This window comes from Carcharhinus amblyrhynchos, chromosome 17 (assembly GCF_965287045.1).
Source record: "Carcharhinus amblyrhynchos chromosome 17, sCarAmb.v2.hapA, whole genome shotgun sequence".
In the NCBI taxonomy this organism is placed as follows: domain Eukaryota; kingdom Metazoa; phylum Chordata; class Chondrichthyes; order Carcharhiniformes; family Carcharhinidae; genus Carcharhinus; species Carcharhinus amblyrhynchos.
In genome coordinates this window covers 2,061,742-2,086,093 of record NC_137340.1, presented here as the reverse complement: position 1 = coordinate 2,086,093, position 24,352 = coordinate 2,061,742, and the positions used below count along the sequence as shown (strand labels likewise).

Below are 24,352 nucleotides of genomic sequence, written 5' to 3'. Positions count from 1 at the left end.
TCAAGTTAGATCTTTATTCCAACTCATTGAGTTTCCCAGGAACTTGGGAAACAAAATCTTACTGTCATTTATGAGGTAGTTCTAATGGCAGAGAGCAGGAAGGTGAGAAATATGCACCGAGTACTCTCCTCCACTCTGCCTGGGTTCAACAGCACCAGCCAGCCTTTTTTCATACAAGTTTTTGATGGGAACCTAAACAACACCTTCATATAGCATCATTAGATACACACTTTCTCTGGCACCTTGGTGGGAGATACTCATTGTGTCCCAGATTGGGAGTAGACCCAGTATAATATTGTGCTGGTAGAGATGGAGATTCTGCACATGGAGTTTAAAACCATTCAGCAATCAAAATCATAGAATCCCTACAGGACAGGAAGCCATCATTGGGTCTGCACCAACCATAATCCCACCCAAGCCCTATTCCTGTAGCCCCACATATTTACCCTGCTCTCATAAATGATAGTGAGATTGTTTCCCAAACTCCTGGGAAACCCAATGAACTGGGATAAAGATTTAACTGAATATCAATTCCTTGACAATGCACTTGAACGCCAGAAATATGTAGAAATTCTGCCAGTCTAAATGAATATAGCCTATGGTCATAATTAGACTGAGAATTCAAATGCAATGAGGGGTCAGTGTTGCAGTAATTGTCAACACTGAAGATTAGATTGGATTGGTGGATGAAGGGATGTGGGTGCAGAATGTGGTAATGTGATTAGAGTTTAGTTGTTGGAGAATAAATCTTAACACCAGGTCAATTTAGCACGGCCAATTAGCCTGCACATCTTTGGACTGTGGGAAGAAACCCACACAAACATGGGGAGAATGTGCAAACTGCACACAAACAAACAGTCATTTGAGGCCCGAATTGAGTCCCTGGCACTGTGAGGTAGCAGTGCTATCCATTCTGCCACCGTGTGCCCCAAATATTACCCAAAACGTGGGGCTCGAACCCATAACCCTGGGATTAGAAGTTCCATGTTCTACCGACTGAGCTAGCTAGGCCACATTTATAGACAAATGAGGGCAAAGGCGATTTCCAACACAACTGTATATTAAATCAGGTATTATCAATGTAGTTAAAGATTGACTGGAACACACAATCAATAATGACAGTCATGAAAGCATTTACAAATTGTTCCAATATTAGCATTTATTACCAAGTTCTGGAATTCATACAATGCACAATACCAAATGAGAAAATACTGGTGAAAGGATGTTAAAAGCTTCAGTTTTCCTGCTCATCAGGCAATATCCCTAATTTCTAATTTTAATTTCATCTGCTGTGAAAAGCCACACAAACCCAATCAATGAATCTAAAATAAGGACAGCTGTTCAACATCCTTTTTAAAACCTTCAATTTAAATTCACAGCAATGCTTTTAACTGTTAAATACCTTAAGAAAATATTATTTTCTATGGAATAATTCCACATGCGAACAAATTCATCTCAAAATGCAAGTGATCAAAATCAACACAGGGCTGCAGACCAAACATTAGCAGGAATGTTTGTGGGCACTCAGGTTATCAGGGGGCAACAAAGAAACGCAGGTTATGAGGAAAAGCAGCAGTATATTCCAAGTCATTGAAAGTAAGTTTAAACAGTAGGGGTGTGGGGCGCTGGCAGGTGAGAGAAACAGCAAAAAAGCTGCGCTGTTTTCAACTAGTGACATGATTTTGGCTGGCTCCCACAAGGGGTTAACGGACGTTTTAGAATTCTTTGCCAACTTTTGACAAAGTAGCATTTCTATCTTTCTTCCCCCTGGTGTCTGCTCTGCTTATTATAGGGCTCTGAATAATTTAACACTGGCACATAAATGTAAACTGGGTTATGAACATCACATTCATGGAGACAGTTCCAGAAGGGGAGGAGATAGATGTGGCCATTAGCAGCCAGTTCCCATTCCCAATTCAAATTCACCTTTTTAGGGAGTGAGTGGTTAAGTTTCCACACGAAGGCACGAATGCAGAACACCAAGCAAAGAACTCCCATCTGTATTGAGCTCAGACAGGTTGGGAAGGCTAAAATAAGCCTTTAGTTAAACAGCATGATTGATTGGGTATGCCAGATTTCACTTCCTCCCGTGTAGAAGGCTTGACGAGTGCTTTAAACAAAGAAAGACTTCTACACTGCACCTGTAGTTTATGAATATTGCAGATTTAAATAATTGAAATGTACTAACCGGTCTGCCATTACCATGTGCTACACACACTGCTCTCCAGATTGACTAAAATTCAGAACAACTCTCAGCATGCTGCATGTCTGCTAAAATCTCAGCAAAATGGTCATTGTAGCCAGCCCTCTGCCCATACTGAAGTGGAACAGTGCAGTGTGTACACATCAAGCTACTGGCAACTTGGGTTAAACTAGAGGTTGGTTAGAAATAGCCATCAAAACTGAAAGTGTGTAGTCTATTTCTCAGCTAGTGTTAAATTTGAGCCCTAATACAAAAATAATAGAGCCGATGGCTTCCTCCGTGGTCCTTTCACTTGCCAATGGAAACGGAATCTGACCAGCTGCAGGGATTATCTCAGAATATGGCTCATCCAGCTCCTGCTTGCTGCAAGTCTGTGCGCGTGTTGACAAATCCAATGTTTTAGTTCCTTTTACCCTTGTTACCAGATGAATTTCAGTTTGTTTGTTGCATTTGAGACTATTCCCTAAACTGAGAACAGGTTCTTTGTTGTGGATCCACTTTTGCTAGATGTGTCATCATGTGACTGGTAACCAATAAGAGCTTTCAAAGACAGTCCTAAGCGTTCTTTGTACAATTGCCTGTAAAATACATTTAATTAGTTTAGAAAATAGAAACATCAGCACAGTGAAAATCAAAAGTACATGAATATTTAGTGTGAAGTGCTACTCTGGAAGTACAGCAGATGGCATCACAGATTTGTCAGCATGTGAAGGAGAAGAGGTTAGTCTTAGATGAAATTTCACAAAATGAGGATGCTGGTCTCTCACAAAGTGTTAATCTGTCTGGTTAACCTGCTTTTGTCACAAGATTTCTAGTTTATAGCTTTCTCCCTGTATCCCAGGTACTGGACACTGCCTCTTTCCCTTTCCTCAGACTGGCAGCGGCCTGCAGCAGCAAGCTTCATTTGGTATTAGCTCATCCACAGGTTTGGAAAGATGCTTGGCTGAAGCCCAATAAGCAGCGAATCTGCCATTAAAGGCTCAGTTGTTGAAGATATGGTGATGAGTCACATTAACTGGGTGGCCCCAGGCTAGAGCCCGGTCTACTGCTCATTACTAGCCAGGCCAGCAGTTAAGGACATACACTGTACCCCGGAACCCCTGACCAATGGGGTAAAATAATTGCAGCCCAACTCCTGTTCATTATTCAGCGAGTTACACTGTGACCTGCCGAGACAAGTTAAGACACCCCAAAGAGGTGTTTTGAACTGCCCAATGAGAGTTGGCTTCATCAGGACAGAATACTAAGACATTAAACTAAACTAATCCAACACATATCTTGACTGCATTATCGTTCAGGGCAACACCCCACCCCATCAAGCAGGATGACTTACCAGGGTCAATGCACCTTCACAAGAAAGAATGGATCACCTGGAGATAACCCCTTACATCCCCCCATACAAGGAGAAAAAAGGGCAGAGCAAGGCCATTGTGCTATGATTTGTGGAACTTTCCAACAGCAATACTGAACAGTGCTGGGAACCTGGTGAATTATAGAGACATGATACGACGTGGAAACAAGCCATTCTGCCCCACCAGTAAATCTGGTGATCGTCCTTGAGATGACATCTAGTCCTATCCATTTACCCACCCGAGCCCCCATCTCTTCGATATCTTTGCTAATCCAATCTCATTGAATGTTCACAAAAATTCAAATCAATAACGCTGAATGTAACTTTAGTGTCTCATGTCCTTTGTTCTGCAATACTAATATTATCTCGCATTTGCAGAACCTCGAATCCCTCAGCTGGAAATAGTCTGCTTTGACCTGCACTTCAAGAGCTTTGAACAGTTGATCAGAATTAACAAGCAATGTGTTGATGTAATGAACAAAGACCCAATTTTTCCAAACCTCTGTATTTTGATGTCCTTTTACGAAGGGGACACATTGTAGGAAAACCCAAAATAGAGCAAGAGAGAATGGAAAACATAAATCACAGAACGATACAGAACACCACCACCCACAGATACCCTTTAATACAGAGAATTGCAGCATTGACACTTACCCTATTGAAACAACAGCTTCTCTGTTTTGGCAGTTTCCTGTCCAGATTGCTATTTTGTCACCCTTCGGCCTGACATTTACAACAGCACCACACACCTCGTCACTGTACTCATCAAAGGCCTCCCCAATCAGACACAGGAGCTGGTGCATGGATAGAAACAGACAATGCACAGTTACACATAACACTCAATTTGGGCTGTTGTCCAAAAATTCCAAAAGGCTGCAAATGTGCTACAGATATCAAAGCCACTCGCAACAAAGTCTTAACATACTGCTGTGGCAAAAAAAAGGCTAATTTTTAAAAAAATCTTTCATGAGATGTTAGCACCATTGCTATTTCACGCCCATCTCGATCACCCTTCAGAAGGTGAACATGAGCTAATGACGTACAATGGAATATCCAGAGGAAATTCAGGATGTTGAGACAACACAAAGCTTCATCTGCACAATCCCATTAAAAACTTGAGGCCAGACATAACATGGGGCAGGTAGATTAAAACTCCCTCCACACTTTTCCACGAAGCACAGCAGAACATCATTCAAGTGATGAATGCCAATCTTCACACTGATCACTTATCAAATCCAAGCTTGCTAATGTTGCTAAATGATTGGGTAATTCAATACATGCAGGTTACAAAATTAAGATTTCAGTGAGACAGTCCAAAGCCAATCTCTCAGGCTCCTTTCCGACAGAGAAGACACCCTGGATTCAATTTGTCCTGGAAGAAAAAGAACTGATGCCAACACTCCTACTCTTAACTTCATACATATGGCTTCAATATTGCCTGATGAAAAACTCAGATATTCATTCAATTCATTAATTAATTTTCAACCATGCGTCTTCAAATATTTAATAGAGAATTTTTTTTTCATTTCAACTAACCAACTATTAACTTTATCCCTATATATTAAAGAGGAAGAATGAACATCAGGAAAGGTAAACCAGTTAGCATCAGGCCAGTGGTAAACAACATAATGGAATTTTTATTCAAAGATACAATTGTAAAATTAAAAATGACAATATATTCAAATATAGCCAAGAAGGATTATGCTTGACCAATCCGATTCAATTCTTTAAAGTAGAAACAGATAAAACAGGTACGGTTAATATATTAGGACAGCCTGGTGGCAAAGTGGTTAGCACTGCTGCCTCTCAGCGCCAGGGAGCTGGGTTCAATTCTGGCCTTGGGTCACTGTCAATGCAGAGTTTGCACTTCTTCCTGTGTCTACGTGGGTTTCCTCTGGGAGCTCTGGTTTCACATGGCAAAGATGTGGGTTATGGAGATAGATTGGGGGAAGATACTCTGTCAGAGCGTTGGTACAGACTTGATTGGCAGAATGGCTGCCTTCTGGCCTGTATGGATTCCATGATTTGGATTTGCACTCAGAAATTGGAAATGCAATTACAATTTGTGGGGACTGCACCAAATTAATTGGGAGGAGAGAACAGTTAAAGGAAGATGGCAACAAAATGCAGAAATACATAAATAAACTTGCAGAACAGACATATAAATTCAATGTAGATAAATGTGAAGCAATACATTTTGGTAAGAGGAATAAAGAATCCATGTACTAACAGAAAACAAATCTAGTTAGGGTAGAGAAGTAAAGGAGTGCAGATATACAAATCACTACAAGTAGCAACCCAGCTTAATCAAAATATTGTTAACTGAGCACTGGGGTTCTTTTCCTGAAGGATAGAATTGGAAAACAGAAGTTATGTGAAACTTACGTAGAAGCTTAGTTTGACTTCATTTGGAATAGTGAGCACAGTTCTGGTCTCCATGTTATAAAAATACAGAAGCACTGTAGAAGCAGCAAAAATATTTACTGCATTGATACAGAACTGAGAAATAATATACATCAGAACAAGCTTAAAATGGGCACTTATTTTGAGATGAGAGAAGGGTGATCTGGTAGATTATAAATTGTTTTGATAGGCCGACGTTTCCTCTAGTGGAGGAGGCTAGCAGTGGCCATAAATATAAGGTCACCACCAATAAATCCAATCAAGAATTCAGGAGGAAATTCTTCATCCAAACACGACTAGTTTGCAGAGTTTGTTATCATGAGGAGTATTGAGGCGAACAGCAGAGGTCTTGAATAGTGAGCTAAATAAACACGAGGGAAAAAGAAACAAAAGGATGTGCTGACAGGTGGGAAGAGACTCATATGGAGCACGCATCCCACAGCATAGACCAGGTGGCTGAAAAGCCTGTTTGTCGGTAAACTGTAAAACAGACTCATTTATTTTATTCTAGTACCAAGATTGACAAATTTAGAAGAATAAAAACCAATTACAACCGAGCTCAACATTTATGGGCTTGCCAAGAATGTGGTCTACACGGTAGGATTTATTATCCAGGAGAGCATCAATTACCGTTTCCAGCCAGTATCGGTCCAAGTCATTGTGCCTCTGTTGCTTGTTAAGTGTCATTAGCCACCTTCCTCCTTTTTTATTTTTATCATCTTCCCACATCGGTTTAATACCATCCTGTTAAAATAGTTGCATCTTAATGAGCTGTTTGTGCAATTTCACCAATCAAACTGAGCTTCGCTAGCAAGTCCAAAATGAAACACCTCCCATCCTCCTCCCCAATCCCTGCCCCACAGCCTCGAAGCTCCAGCCACTTCAGAACAAACTATTCACCCAGAGTAGGAACACATTCAACTTCACCGAGCCCATGTTTCATCATTATGTAGAGCATTGAATACAGCAAATTTATTGTCACAGTGTAACCTCTTTTTTAAGATTCCTAAATTTAACCAAATTAACGTAAACATTTCAAATGAATGTTGAAGCCAGAATGAGGCATAAAATTTATGGCCTCTTAAATTTAATATATTTACTTAATCTAATGCCATCCCTGAGTAATGAACAACAGTAATGAACAGCAATTACCATTCAACAAAAAATACAATTCACAGAATTAGTTTTCTAATTAAATAAAAATAAAGTGCTGGATAAATGCAGTATGTCTGGCAGCATCTCAGAGAGAAACAGAGTTAACGTTCTGAGTTTGTTTTGCTCTTTTTTCAGAACTGATTTCTAGCTTTCCTATCAACCCAATAAGATGCAGGGGGGGTGGGGGAAATCTGAACACAAATAGAAAGATGGTACCAGTCAAATGGATTGTCAAAAAACCAAATAGTTCAGCACATTGTTAGACGGGGAAATCTGTCAAACTAACTAATGGTTCATACAAGACTCTAGTTGCACACCAATGTGAAAGTCAAGTTAAAAATGTATCAGATAAGCAGCTTTTGTCCCACAAATCAAGTTCTACAGTCAATCCCCTCTCACCCCCTCAGGAGTGAGATGCAAGGAGGGCTGGGCCCTACTCTCAGCTGACTTGAACCCAGTGTTTGGGGTTTTGCAGGATAGATGCTGAGAGGTGGTTTCTCCTTGTGGGAGAATCCAGAACCAGAATGTGTAATCTCAGAGTAAGGGGTCACCCACCATGAGGGGGAATTTCTTCTGAGGGCAGTGAATCTGTGGAATTCTTTACAGCAGAAAGCTGTAGAGGCTGGGTTAAGTATGTTCAAGGCTGAGATGGACAGGTATTTAATCAATAGGGGAATCAATGGTTCTGGGAATAAGGCAGGAAAATGGAGTTGAGGATTACATCAGATCAGTCATGCTCTCATTGAGTGGTGCAGCAGACACATTAGGCCATTCAGCCCATCCATATGATCTCTCACATGAGCTGAATATGGAGTGGAGCTGCCCACAGCCACTCCTTACTGAGACCACACCAGGCCTGAAGCCTTCGGTTAGATCACCAGCTTGTGCTCACCAATTCAAGAGCTGCAAGGCTCCCTTCCCAATGTTCAACTTCAATTGAATTCTCTGCATTTACAAACTGACAGCGTTCACATTAAATTCTTAGAATTTTGTCAATAAATCAGATTTCATTTTCCCTCCCGTTAGGCTCCAGGACGTGAATTCCATCTCAACAATCCACAAAACAGAAAATGAATCAGATTATTGCTGCCACATCTTAACACAAAAGATTACTTTTAGACCATAAAACATAGGAGCAGAATTAGGCCATTCAGCCCATTGTGTCTGCTCTGCCATTCAATCATGGCTGATTTTTTTCTCTTCCCAAATACTTTTTCCTCATAATCCCTGATCCTCTTGTCAATCAAGAACCTAGCTCTGTCTTAAAGACATTCAATAACTTGGCCTCCACAGCCTTCTGCGGCAAAGAATTCCACAGATTCAGCACTGACCCCTGAGGGACACCACTAGTCACCGGCTGCCATCCTGAAAAAGACCCCTTTATCCCTCTCTCTGCCTTCTGCCAGTCAGTCAGTCCTCTATCCATGTCAGGGTCTTACCCTTAACGCAATGGGCACTCAATTTATTTAACAGTCTCCTGTGCGCCATCTTGTCAAAGGCTTTCAGGAAATCTAAATAAATCTAAACATCCAACTTCCTTGTTACCTCGTCAAAGAACTCTAACAGATTTGTCAGACGTGACCTCCCTTTGACAAAGCCGTGCTGACTCAGTCCTATTTTATCACACACTTCCAAGTACTCTGCGATCTCATCTTTAACAATGAATTCTACAATCTTGCCAATGACTGAAATCAGGCTAACTGGCCTATAATTACCCACCTGCTGCCTCCCTCCCATCTTAAACAGCGTGTTACATGCGCTACTTTCCAGTCCTCTGGTACCCTCCCTGCTTCCAGTGATTCCTGAAAGATCACCACCAATGTCCCCACAATTTCCTCAGCTCTTTTAGGAGCTTAGGGTGTAGCCCATCCAGTCTAAGTGATTTATCCACCTTTAGACCTTTCAGTTTTCCCAGAACCTTCTCCTTTGTGATGGCCACTTCATTCACATTCAACGCCCCCCCCCCCCCGCCCCGAGGCATGGTACATTGGGGAGACCATACAGACACTATGACAACAGATGAATGAACACCACTTGACCATCACCAGGCAGGAGTGTTCTCTTCCTGTTGGCGAACACTTCAGCGGTCACGGGCATTTGGCCTCTGATCTTCGGGTAAGCGTTCTCCAAGGCAGCCTTCACGACAGCGCAGAGTCGCTGAGCAGAAACTGAGCCAAGTTCCGCACACGAGGACGGCCTCAACCGGGATCTTGGGTTCATGTCACTATCTGTAACCCCCACAACTTGCCTGGGCTTGCAAAATCTCACTAGCTGTCCTGGCTGGAGACAGTACACATCTCTTTCACCTATGCTTAACCCTCTCCCACTCACACTGTCTGTACCTTCACGACTTGATTACCTGTAAAGACTTGTATTCCAACCATTATTTTGTAAATTGAGTTTGTGTCTTTACATTCCCTGTTTGGGAACAGAGCTCCCACTTACCTGACAAAGGAGCAGTGCTCTGAAAGCTAGTGGCTTTTGCTACCAAATAAAACTGTTGGACTTTAACCTGGTCTCGGAGAAACTCTTGATCTCATAGCTGGTGTTGAGAGACTTCTTACTGTGTTTACACAAGTGCTGGCATCTCCATGTTATGACTTCCAATAGACACATATCCTTGGATATTTAGATTCCAGCCCTGATCACCTTGCAGACACATCTCGTGATGCCCACATCATCGTACTGGCCAATTTCAATGTACGCAACAAGCTCATTTAACTTGTTCCGTATACTACATGCATTCAAGTCCTGCATTGACCACCTTCCTTCTCATACTTGTCACCTTTTTTGCTCTGAGGTTAGATTCCTCCCACTTCTATACTCTCTGTTCTATATGGTCTGCAAACTTCACTAACCTCTCCTGAGCCCTCAGCTCCATTAACCTGCACTTCCATCCTCTCCTTTAACTTTGATTTTCTAATTTTTCCACACAACTGAACCCCTCCCCCCCCCCGCAACGTTTTACTTTAAAGCCCTATCTACAGCCCTAGTTATACAATTCGCCAGGACTCTGGTCCCAACACGATTCAGGTGAAGAATGTCCCATCGGAACAGGTCCCCTCTTCCCCAATACTGGTGCTAATGTCCCATGAATTCAAACTCACTTGTCCCATGCAATCTGAGCCATGCGTTTACCTCCTTTATCTTATTGACCCTGTGCCAATTAGCTCGTGGTTCAGCTTGTAATCCAGAGATTACTACCTTTTTGGTTCTGCTTTTTAATTTAGCTCCTAGCTGTTCATACTCCTTTTGCAGAACCTTTATTCCTGACCTTCCTATGTCATTGGTACCTTCATGGGCCATGACAACTGGATCTTTATCCTCCTACCCCAAATTCCTCTGCAGCGCAGATAAGATATCCTGAACCCTAGCACCAAGCAGGCAAGACAACCTTCAGGATTCTCAATACTGGTCACAGAGAGCAGTCATGATGTGGAGATGCCGGCGTTGGACTGGGGTAAGCACAGTAAGAAACACCAGGTTTAAGTCCAACCAACTTATTTGATAGTAAACTCAAGCTTTTGGGGTTTGTCCCTTCGTCCCTTCACCTGACAGAGAGCAGTGTCAGTGCCCCTAACTATACTATCCCCAATTAAGAAATTTTTCTTCTCCCCCACTGATCAGCTCTCTGTACTACAGTGCCGTGGTCAGTTTGCTCATCCTCCCCGTTGCTGTCCACTGAGGGAGCAAGAATCTCGAACCTGTTCGACAAGTTCAGGGACTGAGGCTCCTGGATTCCTCTACCTGTCTGACTTGCAGCCACACCCTCCTGTCCCTGTCCACTGCCCAAATTCAAGATATTTAATCTAAAGGGTGTGACTGCCTCCTGGAACACAGTGTCCAGGTATCTCTCCCCCTCCCTAATGTTTCGTAATGTCTGAAGCTCAGAATCCAACTCTTCTACTCTGAGCCAGAGTTCCTCAAGCAAGCAACAATTACTACAGACATGGTCACTGGGAACCACAATGGGGTCCACCAGCTCCCACATCATGCATGAACAACACATCACCTGACCCTCCATCTCTATTTTACTTAGTTTTTAAATTTGGGTTCCAAATTATATATTGCCTTATTACTTCACTCTCAACGCAATGTCTAGCCAGTAATTAAAATAGGTTTTCAAATTTAGTACAGGTGTTAGCCAATCAAATCACAGTCCTCCTGTGATATCACTAAGTTTTTTAGTCCAATCTCAGTTTCAGAGAATCAGCACTCCCTCCTACCAAACAACTGACCAACCAGCAACCCCCCCCACCTTACCGACCAACCAGCACCCCCCCTTACCAACTAATCAGCACTCTCCCTTGTAGCCTCCGCTGCCAGTTTTGCCCAACTCCCTGTTGTCACCCAACTCTAAAGACACCTCTCAGAGTCAGGCAGCACTCACCATGCAGTCAGGGCAGCACTGTGAGGCCTTTGTTTTTATAGGCACAACTTACAAAGCCCTGGAACTGGTTGTAACTAGTTGTGCAAACAACCAACCAAGTTCAGTTGAGAGCTGACACAGCTGATTCCTGTTGCAGGAATACACTAAAGTACAGCTTTTAACTTCCCAAATAAGTTTTGCTGCCAAACTTGATAAAAATCTCTTACCTTAAACAAACAATAATCACACCCAAACAAAAGTTTACTTGGCTGCTGTATATGATTATATAACCTATAGAAAGAAAAGAAAAGCACATTTAGATGTTCAAATTATAGCAACAGCACCCAGAACTGGATCCAGTGCACTAGGTGAAGGGCAAGTACCAATGTCCAGAACTGGATCCAGCGCTTTAGGTGGAGATTGTGTACTAATGCCCATAACTGGATCCAGCGCTTCAGGTGAAGTGTGTACTAGTGCCTGGAATAATGCCGTGTCAGTGCTTTGCACTAACTCATTATCATCCTGTGAAATTTCTATTCTCTGCCCTCAATCTTATATCAGAGAATTTTTGTCATGCCCCGCGTTAGACGCTTTGATGAATCAACTACAGATTCCCCAGGACCCTCTCCTGTGCTGTGCCCTTTAACTAATCAATTATCTTAAATCCCACACTTGCCTCATCACATTACCACATATTTCTCTATATTAACTCCATTTTCCAACTTACCCAATGCATTCTCTCATTCCTTTCTCAATGTTTCATCTCGAACATGATGCTCACTAATGTTTTGCCCTCAAGGGCAGACAGAGATCACTGGGATCACAGTTTGTAGCTTTGTAATTTAAGGATTGAGATTACAATTCTGTGGCACTACTCCAGTTATCCAGTAAGAGTGGCAGCAACTTGCCAACTAGTTGGAAACCTTTTCCGATGCCCTTGTAAGAAATCCCTCTGGACCTACTATTTTGTCTCCCTTTAACCTCCTTTGCTCAGCTATCATATATCGGGCAATATTAGCAACAGGGGGGAGAACAGTAGAAATGTAGATTGCCTGATACTCCTTCTCTGCTTAGTGGGCAAGCCCTGCCCAGCAAATGATTTAATCAATTAGATTGAGTGCCCAGGCTTCTCCTCAGCTGGACTCAGCTTATTCAGAAAAGGTGGATTCAAGCAACCTCTTCCCACTGTTCAGGAATCCCCTACTGAAAGGTTCCTGCTCCTTCTAGGGGCACAGCTGATAACTCCATCCACCCACCTTCATGCTATAAATATATTTTGCTTAACAAATCTATCAATCTCAGCTTTTTAAATTTTCAATTCACCCACAACCTCACCAGCTTTTTAGGGGGGAACTTTAAGACCTTCACAAATCATACTTACGCCCAAAAGTCTTCAACTGTATCGAATTTAGCAATAAGTCGCAAGTTTTCTGTCCAACCTTTGGTCTTATCATTTTTAAAATACCATAGAGCCCATCTGCAAATCAAAGTAACAGAAACAGTTAGGCAGCAAAATTATAGTAACAGGGGCAGAATCCTACAGAACATAGCACCAGATTAACAAGAAACCAGAATCCTCTCGGGATCAGATTAACAAGGGGTCAGCATCTGGTCAACTGTAGCAACAGGTTAGCAAGGAGGTCATTGGAATTTCTTCCCTTTAAATTGAGTATTTATTTTACTTCATTGTGTAGACCTTTATTATATAGTTAACCTTTTCACTTGGTAAATACTCATAGCCCTGTAGTACACCGTTTGCCATTTCATTTTCACCTCTTCCCATGTGAAGTATTGGGCACAATTCTGAAGAACCTGTCATTTATCACTAAAGTGGATTCTCAGGAACTTGAGTGTGGGTAATTGAAAAATACATACAGTGGCAATAATGTGAGGCAGGGTAAAGATGAATAAGAAAGTCTTGCCACAATTATACAGAGCTTTGGCGAGACCACATTTGGAATTCATTGTGCATTTTTGGTCCCCATACGGCAAGAATTCTATATTTACATTGGAGATAGTACAGAAAAGGTTCACGAGATAGGATACCTTCTCATCCCAGGAACCTATGATGAGAAAGGGAGTTCAGAAGAATGAGAGATGATCTTACTGGAACACATGGAATGCTGGAGAAGGTAAAGTGACAGTGGTGTTTGTATGGTATCCTGCGCCAATTATTTAGGACTGAGATGAGAAGAATTTTCTTCACGCAGAAGGGTATGAATCTCTGGAATTCTCCCACCCCAGAGGGATATGGCTGCTGCATTGTTGAGTATATTTAAGGCTGGAATAGACAACATAGAATATAAAAGCAAAATGATGATGCTAAAACATTATAAACTGGGCCAAAAAGTGGCAGAAGGACTTTAACCCTGATAAGTGTGAGGTGATTCATTTTGGTAGGACAAACTGGAGTGCGGATTACAGGGTCAACGGCAGGGTTCTGAAGAATGTGGATGAACAGAGATCTTGGGGTTCATATCCACAGATCTCTGAAGGTTGACACTCAATTGGATAGAGCTGTGAAGAAGGCTTATAGTGTGTTAGCATTTATTAACAGGGGGTTTGAGTTTAAGAGCCGTGGAGTTATGCTGGAACCATACTGGACGTTGGTGAGACCACATTTGGAATATGTGTTCAGTTCTGGTCACCTCACTATAAGAAGGATGTGGAAGCATTGGAGAGAGTGCAGAGGAGATTTACCAGGATGCTGCCTGGTTTGGAGGGTAGGTCTTGTGAAGAAAGGTTGAGGGAGCTGGAGGAGAATGAGAGGTGACTTAATAGAGGTTTATAAGAATACGAGGGGATAGATAGAGTGGATGTGCAGAGTCCATTTCCTAGCTGTTGCCAGGGGGCATAACTATAAGGTTCATGGTGGGAGATATAGGAGGGATGTCCAAGATAGATTCTTCAGAGTGATTGGAGTGTGGAATGCTCTGCCTGCTATGATAGTGGAGTCAGACACTTTAGGAACTTTCAAGCGGTTATTGGATAGGCACATGGGGCACACCAGAATTATACGGAGTGGGATAGCTTGATCTTGGGTTTAGACATGGCTTGGCACAATACTGAGGGCCAAAGGGCCTGTGCTGTACTGTTCTATGTTCTATAAATCAGTTGTTAAATCTCAACTGAAATATTGTGGACAATTCTGGGCACCACTTCAGAAAATATGGAAAAAAACTTGCGTATAAGAGGTTTACCAGCGATAGGAGAATTAATCTCGGAGAAAAGATCGGAATAATTACTACTACGCTCCTCAGAACATAAAATGGCAAGAGATGATCCGATAGAGGTTGGTGATGATGAGAGGTTTTGATAAGAATAGAGAAAGAGTCTTCCCTCTGGAAAGTGAGTTAATAACCAGGGACCTTGATTTAAATTCACAGGCAAACTATCCATGAATGAGGAGAAATGTTTTCTTGAGCTTCTTGAAAACTTGAGCTAGGTACGAGTGGGACTAAGTACAACTGCTCTTCCAAAGGGTTAGTACAGATATGACAGGTTGAATGGCCACCTCCTACACTGTAAATTTCTAAGATTCCTGTAAAGTTTTGGCACTCTGTTACATGATATTGTGACAGTGCCCTCACAAAGAACAATACAGCACAGGAACAGGCCCTTCGGCCCTCCAAGCCTGCACCGATCATGTGTTCCTAACTAGACCATCCGTTTGTATCCCTCTATTCCCAGTCTGTTCACGTGGCAATCTAGATAAGTCTTAAATGATCCTAGTGTGTCTGCCTCAACCATGGTAGTGCATTCCAGGCTCCCACCACCCTCTGTGTAAAATACATCCCCTGTATATCCGTATTGAATCTTGCCGCCCCCCCCCCCCCCACCCCCACCTCGAACTTGTGACCCCTTGTGTTTGTCATTTCTGACCTGGGAAAAAACTTCCGACCGTTCACCCTGTCTATGCCCTTCATAATTTATAAACTTCGATTAGGCTGCCCCTCAACCTCCATCTTTCCAGGGAGAACAACCCTAGTTTACTCAATCTCTCCTCATAGCTAAGACCCTCCATACCAGGCAACATCCTGGTAAACCTTTTCTGTACTCCAAAGCCTCCACGTCCTCCCGGTAGTGTGGCAACCAGAACTGAACGCCGTATTCCAAATGTGGACTAACCAACGTTCTATACAACTGCAACATCACATGCCAACTTTTATACTCTATGCCCCATCCAATAAAGGCAAGCATGCCATATGCCTTCTTCACCACTTTTCTACCTGTGCTGCCACTTTTAAGGATCTGTGGACCTGCACACCGAGGTCCCTTTGTGTGTCTATACCCCTGATGGTTCTGTCATTTACTGTATAACTCCCCCCTGCAATAGATCTACCAAAATGCATCACTTTGCATCTATCTGGATTAAATGCCATCTGCCATTTCTCCACCCAATTTTCCAGCCTATCTATATCCTGCTGTATTCTCTGATAACGTTCATCACTATCCGCAACTCCAGCAATCTTTGTGTCATCCACAAACTTACTAATCAGACCAGCTACATCTTCTTCCTATATATATATATATATATCACAAACAGTAGAGGTTCCAGTACAGAGCCCTGCAGAACACCACTAGTCACAGACCTCCATTGCTACCCTTTGTCTTCTATGACTAAGTCAGTTCTGTAGCCATCTAGCTAGTTCACCTATGATCCTGTGAGATTTAACCTTTTGCACCAGTCTGCCATGAGGAACCTTATCAAATGCTTTACTAAAGTCCATGTAGACGATATCCACAGCCCTTCCCTCGTCAATCGTTTTTGTCACCTCCTCAAAAAACAACCAAACTCGTGAGGCATGACCTCCCTCATACAAAACCATGTTGTCTATCACTAATGAGACTATTCAGTTCTAAGTGTGTATAGATCCTACCTCGAAGAATCTTCTCCAACAATTTCCCTACCATGGACGTCAAGCTCACTGGCCTATAATTACCCGGGTTATCCTTGCTACCCTTCTTAAGTATCAGGGCCACATCTGCTATCCTCCAATCCTCTGGGACCTCACGTGCGTTCAATGAAGAAACAAAGATTTCTGTTCGAGGCCCAGCAATCTCATCTCGTCTCTCTCAGTAATCTCGGACAGATGCCATCTGGTCCTGGGGATTTGTCTACTGTAATGCTTCCTAAAACTTCCTCCCTTATAATTGATTTGTTCTAACGGGTCTACACATCCCTCTGAGACACTACCAATCAACATGTCCCTCTCCTTTCTGAATACTGATACAAAGTATTCATTTAGGATCTCACCTACTTCCTTGGGTTCTAAGCAGCTCCTTTGTTCTTGAGAGGTCCGACTCTTTCTCTGACACCCTTTTGTTCCTAATGTATGTATAAAATGCCTTGGGATTCTCTTTAATCCTGTCTGCCAAGGACATTTTATAACCACTTTTTGCCCTTCTAAATTCCTGTTCAAGTTCTTTTCTACTCTCTGTATTACTCCAGTGCTCCATCTGTTCTTAGCTGCCTGTACCTTATTTATGCCTCTATTTTCTTTTAGATTCGACCCACAATCTCCCTGGTTATCCACGGCTCTCGAATCCTACCTTTCCTGTCCTTCCTTTTTACAGGCACATGCCTGTCCTGCACTCCTATCAACTGCTCCTTAAAAGACTCCCACATGCCAGACGTGGATTTACCCTCGAACAGCCTCTCCCAATCAACAGCCACCAAATCCTGCCTAATCCGGCTGTAGTTAGCCTTCCCCCAATTCAGCACCTTACCCATAGGGCAACACTCATCTTTTTCATGACGATTCGAAAGTTTACAGAATTGTGGTCACCATTGGGCATATGTTCCCCTGCTGAAACTTTGATGACCTGACCGGGCTCATTCCCCAGTACTATATCCAGTATAGCCCCCTCTCTAGTTGGGTTATCAACATATTGTTCCAAAGAACCTTCCTGGACACATTTTATAAATTCCTCCCCGTCCGGACCCCCAGCCCTAAGCGATTTCCAGTCTATATGAGGGAAATTAAAGTCTCTCACTACAACAACCCTACTTTTTCTACACCTGTTTAGAATCTCCTTACATATATGTTCCTCAATTTCCTGTAGGTTGATGGGAGGCCTGTAGTATACCCTCAGCTCAGTGACTGCGCCCTTCCTGTTTCTGAGTTCTACCCACAGTGTCTCATTACATGATGCCTCCAAACTGTCCACCCTCTGTACTGCTGCAATACACCCCCTAACTAGTATCGCTTCTCCCCCATCTCTTCTAGCTCCTCCTCTGTCTCGCCTAAAACACTTACATCCCGGAATATTCAGCTGCCAGTCCTGCCCTTCATTTAACCAAGTCTCTGTCACTGCAACAACATCCAAGTTCCACGCATGCATTAAGGCTCTAAGTTCATCTGTTTTGCCCATTACGCTCCTTGCATTGAAGCAGATGCACTCCAGACACACTGAGTTCATCCTCTCCAAGGTTACTCTTCCTCTTAGGTCGCCTTGTCATGGCCCCAAGCTCGTCCCCAGTCTCTATGCTTGCTGACATACTGTTCTGATCCCCACCCTCCTGCCACATTAGTTTAAACCCACCCGAACCACACCAGCAAACCTCCCAGCCAGGATATTGGTGCCCCTCCAGCTCGGGTATAACCCATCCTTCTTGTCCAGGTCCCATCCTCCCTGGAAGACTTCCCAGTTATCCACGAATCCGAAACCCTCCCTCCTACACCAGTTCTATAGCCACATTCAACATCATCTTTGTTTTTATGCCCTGGATACAAAATGCAAAATTCCCTGCAGCTCCTCCACGCACCATTACGAAAGTTAATGCCTGATACACAGATTCTGACTGACCTGTTTTGTAAAGGATGTTTTAGATATTGTTCCTGTGTTACAGTCTCAGAACACACCTCAGATGCTGCTGCTGAATCAGCTTCCAGCACTTCTGGTACTTCCTATTATAAATACAATAAAGAATAGAAAATTATCAATATCAGCTTTCCAAGTTTCATGTTAAACATCGTTCTTAGCATAATTATAAAAAGCTGAGTTTTTATAAAGCCCGGTGTAAAACATGCAGGTGACAGCAGAGAGCCGGCCACCACAGCAAAAGTTTATTTATTAGTGTCATAAGCAGGCTTATATCATCACTGCACTGAGGTTACTCTGAAAATCCACTAGTTGCCACATTCCAGCATCTGTTTGGGTATACTGAGGGAGAATTTAGCATTGCACCTAATTTAATTTGCCACCTAAGCAGCATGCCTTTCAGACTGCGGGAGGAACCGGAGGAAACCCACACAGACACAGGGAGAACCTGCAGACTCTGCACAGACAGTGACCCAAGCCAGGAATTGGACCTGGGTCCCTGGCCCTGAGGCAGCAATGCTAACCACTGTGTCACCCTGAGTATATTGTTGGAGACAGCTGACCACCACAGAAAAAAAACTGCCAGTGATAACGGAGGTTTCTCAGCATTTAACAGCTTACACACACTATTATGAAGCTTGAACCAGTGTTTCCTGTAAAGTCCAGAAGAAAGTGCTTTCCTGAAGAAACTGAAATTAAGTAAATCCTGACTTATAGATCCAACCTCAGTAGTTTCAACAGCAGTTCAGGAAGAGAACCAAGAGTTGGCTCTTTAACCAGAAAGTAGGCCAATCAGTCCCTTTATGGGCTAAATGCCCTCAGAGTGCATCGTAACAATTGTGATTCTAACCTATTCCATCATTCTTAGATTATGACACATCAATACATCACTCCATTTGTCCATGTCTGCTCCCTACTCCAGTACTTTTAACAAAAATCTATCAAAGTCTTCAAATCTCCAATTGTTCTAGCACCCACAGCCTTTTAAGGCAATGATTTCTAGATTTTAACTACCCTTTATTTGAAAAAGGGTCTCTGATTTTCCCCCCAAATGACCTGTTTCAAATTTTAAGATGTTGTTCCATTAACAATGCATCACAGAATACGATCTATAAAAGAGGGGTCCTTAAATAGAGGAACACATGGGATTTGTTAGGTACTAATTTTTTTCCAAGGAAATGCTATCTTCTCCTGCCCAAACCAGAATGGACAGATCTCCCTTGTAACAGAGCAACAAACCAGGCTTTGTTTCAGTTACAAATGATTCAACAATGAACAGCAAGATAAGATACATTTCCAGCAATTCTAATATCTTCTTGGAACTTAACATTGAATGGCCATAAATTCATCCTTTAACAGTTGATGTTTTATAATTTTTAAAGATGAAATACTTATCTTTCTCAGCACCCACATAAACCTTGGGAATTAGTTGGATATGTCCACCTTTATGAAGACTACGGTCTATTGATTTAGCCCCAGTTTTCTCAATCTGCCTCTTTAACTCCCCCCTTTGACCAGTGCTGAGGTTTGTTACTTATAAACATAAGTCTCCTCCAAAAATAAATAAGCCCCTCATTTCCATAACAGAAGCAATCACCTGGTTTCTACGTGGATGAGATTTTGCTTGTGAAATAACATGCCCCAGCTGCAGCTAGCTTTAGCCTCAGATGTGACAGTTTTCCATCTGCCTCCTCTAGTCGATGGAAAAACAAACCATGACACAATTCAAGGAGCTGCGAGGAAACTCGCTCGGTGTCTGCGTGGGTGTCCTCCAGGTCCACAAATGTGCGCATTAGTTGGGTTGGCTCTGCTAAATTACCCCTTACTGTCATGGGGATTTGCTAAGGTAAATGTACAGGGTTATGGGGATAGGGCCTGGATGGGATTGTGGTCAGTGCAGACTTGATGGGCTGAATGACCTCCTTACACACTGTAGGGATTCTATGAAAGCAACAATGATCCCTCATTAACAGAAAAACAGATTACTGGGCACTCCTCTGCTGTTAGTTCAACTTCACTGGATGTGTACTGGGGTGTCCTTTTTCACTATAAAAGGAGTTTGCTGACACAGTACATGGTGTACATAGCAGAAGGTTCAAAGGGACATTGATAGATTAAGTGAATTCCATTAACTGCAGTTTTGCAAAATGTGGGAAAGTGTGAGGTCATCAACCTTGGGCCCAAGGAAAGACAGAACAGAGAATATTCCAGATGGTGAGATGGAACTGTGGAAGAGCTCAAGTACATCAGTAAAAACTTGCGAATAATGAAGAGGGCAGATGGGATGTCAGCCTTTATCATGAGGGGGCTGGAAAGTAAATGTTTGGAAGTTATGCTATGGCTAAGTTAGACAACAATTAAAGTACTATGTAAGCTCTGAACACTATCTCAAGGAGGATGTATTAGCTTTGGAGAGACTGCAGGTTCAACAGGAAGATGGGAGGGTTAAAACAATTACATTTATGAGAATGAGGTACCTAGATTATACTGGTTTTCAGCCCAAAATATCTAATTTTTTTTGAACTAATGCTAATCTGGAACTCTCTCCCAGGGGGAGGCGATGGAAATTTCAAAGATTGATGGATTTTGTTTTTATAGATGTTGCAGGACAAAGACTGAGATGGAACAATGAAGTACAGATTAGCCATAATTCACTAACAGTGGTGGAATTGCAAATGAATGAAGTGCTCAAGTACCTATTCTGCAGAATACACCATTTCTTGTGACAGCAGCTTGCCATAGATGTGACTGTGTTCTCCTTTCCAAGACTTCTCCTTCAGCTTAGTAGCTCACTGGTGTTTTTCTTAGAAACAAAGAAAGTAGGAGCAGGCCATTCAGCCTATTCCACTATTCAACGTGATCATGGTTGATCCTTGACCTCAATGACATACTCTGCTCTCTTCCCAGAGCCCTAACATGTTTAATGTCAAAAAAATCAATTTATGCCTTTCTTTAATGTGTTTAGGGTGGAAGCTGGAGAAGTGGAGCATTGTGAGGTTATCCATGGGGTTCTGGTACAGTGGAGTGCTGAGGTGACCGTCCTTGATGGAGATGCGCATGTCCAAGAATGCAACCGATTCCAGAGAATAGTCCATAGTGACTCTGATGCTGGGATGGAACTTGTGTATATGGAGGGTTTGTCCAGAGAGAATGGCGGGACATGGCAGGCAGAGTACCCTTCGTCATCCAGTACTTCCCCAAAGCGGAGAAGCTACATTTTCTCTGGCGCCTTCAACGTCATCAATGAAGACGAACATCTCGCCAAGGCCATCCTCACACTCCCACTTCTTGCCTTCAAGCAACCACACAACCTCAAACAAACCATTGTCCACAACAAACTACCCAGCCTTCAGGGGAACAGTGACCATGATGCCGCATAACGCTGCCACAGCAACCTCTGCAAGACATGTCGGATCATCAACACAGATGCCATCACCTCATGTGAAAACACCATCCACCAGGTACACGGTACATTCACTTGCAACTCGGCAAATGTTGTCTACCTGATACACTGCAAGAAAGGATGTCCTGAGGCATGGTACACTGAGGAGGCGCTATGACAATGGACGAATGAACACCGCTCGACAATCACCAGGCAAGAGTGTTCTCTTCCTGTTGGGGAACAGTCTAGCGTCACGAGCGTTCGGCCTCTGATCTTCGGGTCAGTGTTCTCCAAGGCAGCCTTCACAACACACGACAACGCAGAGTCTCTGAGCAGAGACTGATAGCCAAGTTCCGCACACGTGAGGACGGCCTCAACCGGGATCTTGGGTTCATGTCATACTATCTGCAACACCCACGACTTGCCTGGGCTTGCAAAATCTCACAATGTCCTGGCTGGAGATAATACACATCTCTTTAACCTATGCTTAACCCTCTCGCCACTCACATTCTGCACCTTACAGACTTGATTACCTGTGAAGACTCGCATTCCAACCATTATTTTGTAAACTGAGTCTGTGTTCTTATATGCCCTGTTTGTGAACAGAACTTCCACTCACCTGAAGAAGCAGTGCTCTGAAAGCTTGTGGTTTGTACTACCAAATAAACCTGTTGGACTTTAAACCTGTTGAGAGACTTCTTACTGTGCTAGATCCATCCCAGAGGGAACAACATCCCTGCATCCAGTCTGTCAAAATTTTGTGCCTTTCAATGAGCTCGTCTCTCATTCTTTTAAACTACTGACTACAGGCCCAGTTGATCCCAATCTCTCCTCATACAACAATCCTGCCATCCCAGGAATCAGTCCAGTGAACCTTTATTGCACTCGCTCTACGAGAAGTATTTTTTTTAGGTGAGGAGACCAGAATGTTAAACAATACTCTAGGTATGATCTCATCAAGGCCCTGCACAACCGCAGCAACGCATCCCTGCTCATGTACTCATGTCCTCTTGCATGGAAGGCCAACATACCATTTGCCTAACCGCTTGCTATACCTGCACGCTTGCTTTTAATGACTGAAGGTCCCTTTGTACATCAACATTTCCCAAAAATCACCATTCAAATAATATTCTGCCATTCTGTTCCGCCATCCGAAGTAAATAACTTCACACTTGCCCGTATTATACTACACCTGCTATACATTTGCCGACTCACTAGTCTAAATTATCTTGAAGCCTCTTTACTTGCCCCTCACATTGCACCTAGTTCTGCATTGTCGGCAAGCCTGGGAATATTATATTTGATTCCTCCATCCAAATCATTGATACACTTTGTGAATAGTAATTCTTGTTGCAGCTGTGTGGACTTCAAAGTTTCAAAGAATCCAGGACAAAAAAAGTACTGGGTATTTTCTGCCCTGACTGAACAGACCCCTTAAAGCCAAGCTAATAGCATTGCTTTACAACAATAACATGCAATAAATATATATTAGACAAATAACCCAAGGAATACTGATTTATTTCTTGGGGCAGGCAGACCTATGTGCAATGGCTTTCACCTTCACCTGCTCAGATCTTTGCCCACCTTACTGGTGATACAAATATAAAATTTGAACCAGACAACTCAGTCATTTTTGTACCAAGTTTTCAAAAATAGTACAGTCAACTCAGATCTGAGTAGGATAAGATCCCTGACTCAGCCCTGAACCAAACAGAATCTCCCCAGCCCAGCCAACATGCAATGTTGGAATTTTATGTATGCAGTGGGGGCTCTAGACAAGGTATTGAACTGACAGTGGATGACAAAAGGAATATCCGTAAAGAGTCCCTGTAGGATAAACTTGGAGGTAAAGACAGAAAAATTGAATAATTTTGCCTCAGTATTGACCAACAACATGGACATGCCATGAGATGATGAAATACTAAAGGTATGAAGACATAGACTGTAAGCAGGAGTGAGCCATTCAGCCCTTTGAGCCTGCTACGCCATTCATTTTGATCATGACAGATCATCAAATACGGCTCTTGGGGCTAAGGTGATCAGCGTAGTATATCTAATTTCTTCTTGAAATTATACAACGTTTTGGCCTGAAACTCAACACTACAAGTCCACTGTCCCCCATCTCAGAGCCATCTGCTTTTTCTGTATTAGCCAGCCAGTAACCCCCATGAGTCAGGCCACAGCTGCCTGAGGCAGAGCCATCCGGGTCAAATTAACACCCACCGCAGAGTAATACGTATCACCCCCACCCAGGGGGACTGTAACCCTGCCAAGAGCGGGGATACCTATCACTCTGGGGATACCACCCCCTACCCTCCCACCGTTCCCTCAGGACGGTAGCGGGGAATCGTCTCCAGTCACTCCAGGGAACCCATTATCATCCCCCCCCATCACTCTGAGGACTAGGAGTCTCCCCGAGGCCGAAGCCTGGCGCCGCCACTAGGCCCCGGCCTCGACCAGGCCTAGGCGAGCAGCTCCTGCCTGAACGGCGGACCGACCAAACCGGTATCAGCCGCGCACCGAGCCGCGGGGAAAGCTGAGCCCCCGCTGCCCCTCCCAGGCCGGCTGATCCGGATCCCAATCCCCGAGCCCAGCTCCTCTCTCACCGGCTCCGCCGCTGTTGCCGGCTCCGCGGTCGCCATCTTGCTGTCCCCAGGGCCCCGC

The 24,352-nt window shown here is 43.3% G+C and overlaps 1 protein-coding gene across 1 annotated transcript; it reads right to left on the bottom strand.

Moving 5' to 3' along the window:
- Positions 1-1,133: 1,133 nt before the first annotated feature.
- eif4e1c (eukaryotic translation initiation factor 4E family member 1c) lies at positions 1,134-24,352 on the bottom strand. The gene is made up of 7 exons (XM_080205385.1): positions 24,295-24,352; positions 18,292-18,392; positions 12,863-12,958; positions 11,709-11,772; positions 6,588-6,701; positions 4,209-4,348; positions 1,134-2,781 (listed from the first exon to the last, which is right to left on the bottom strand). The coding sequence occupies exons 1-7, from the start codon at positions 24,328-24,330 to the stop codon at positions 2,667-2,669; spliced, it is 666 nt and encodes a 221-aa protein (XP_080061511.1). The 5' UTR covers positions 24,331-24,352; the 3' UTR covers positions 1,134-2,666.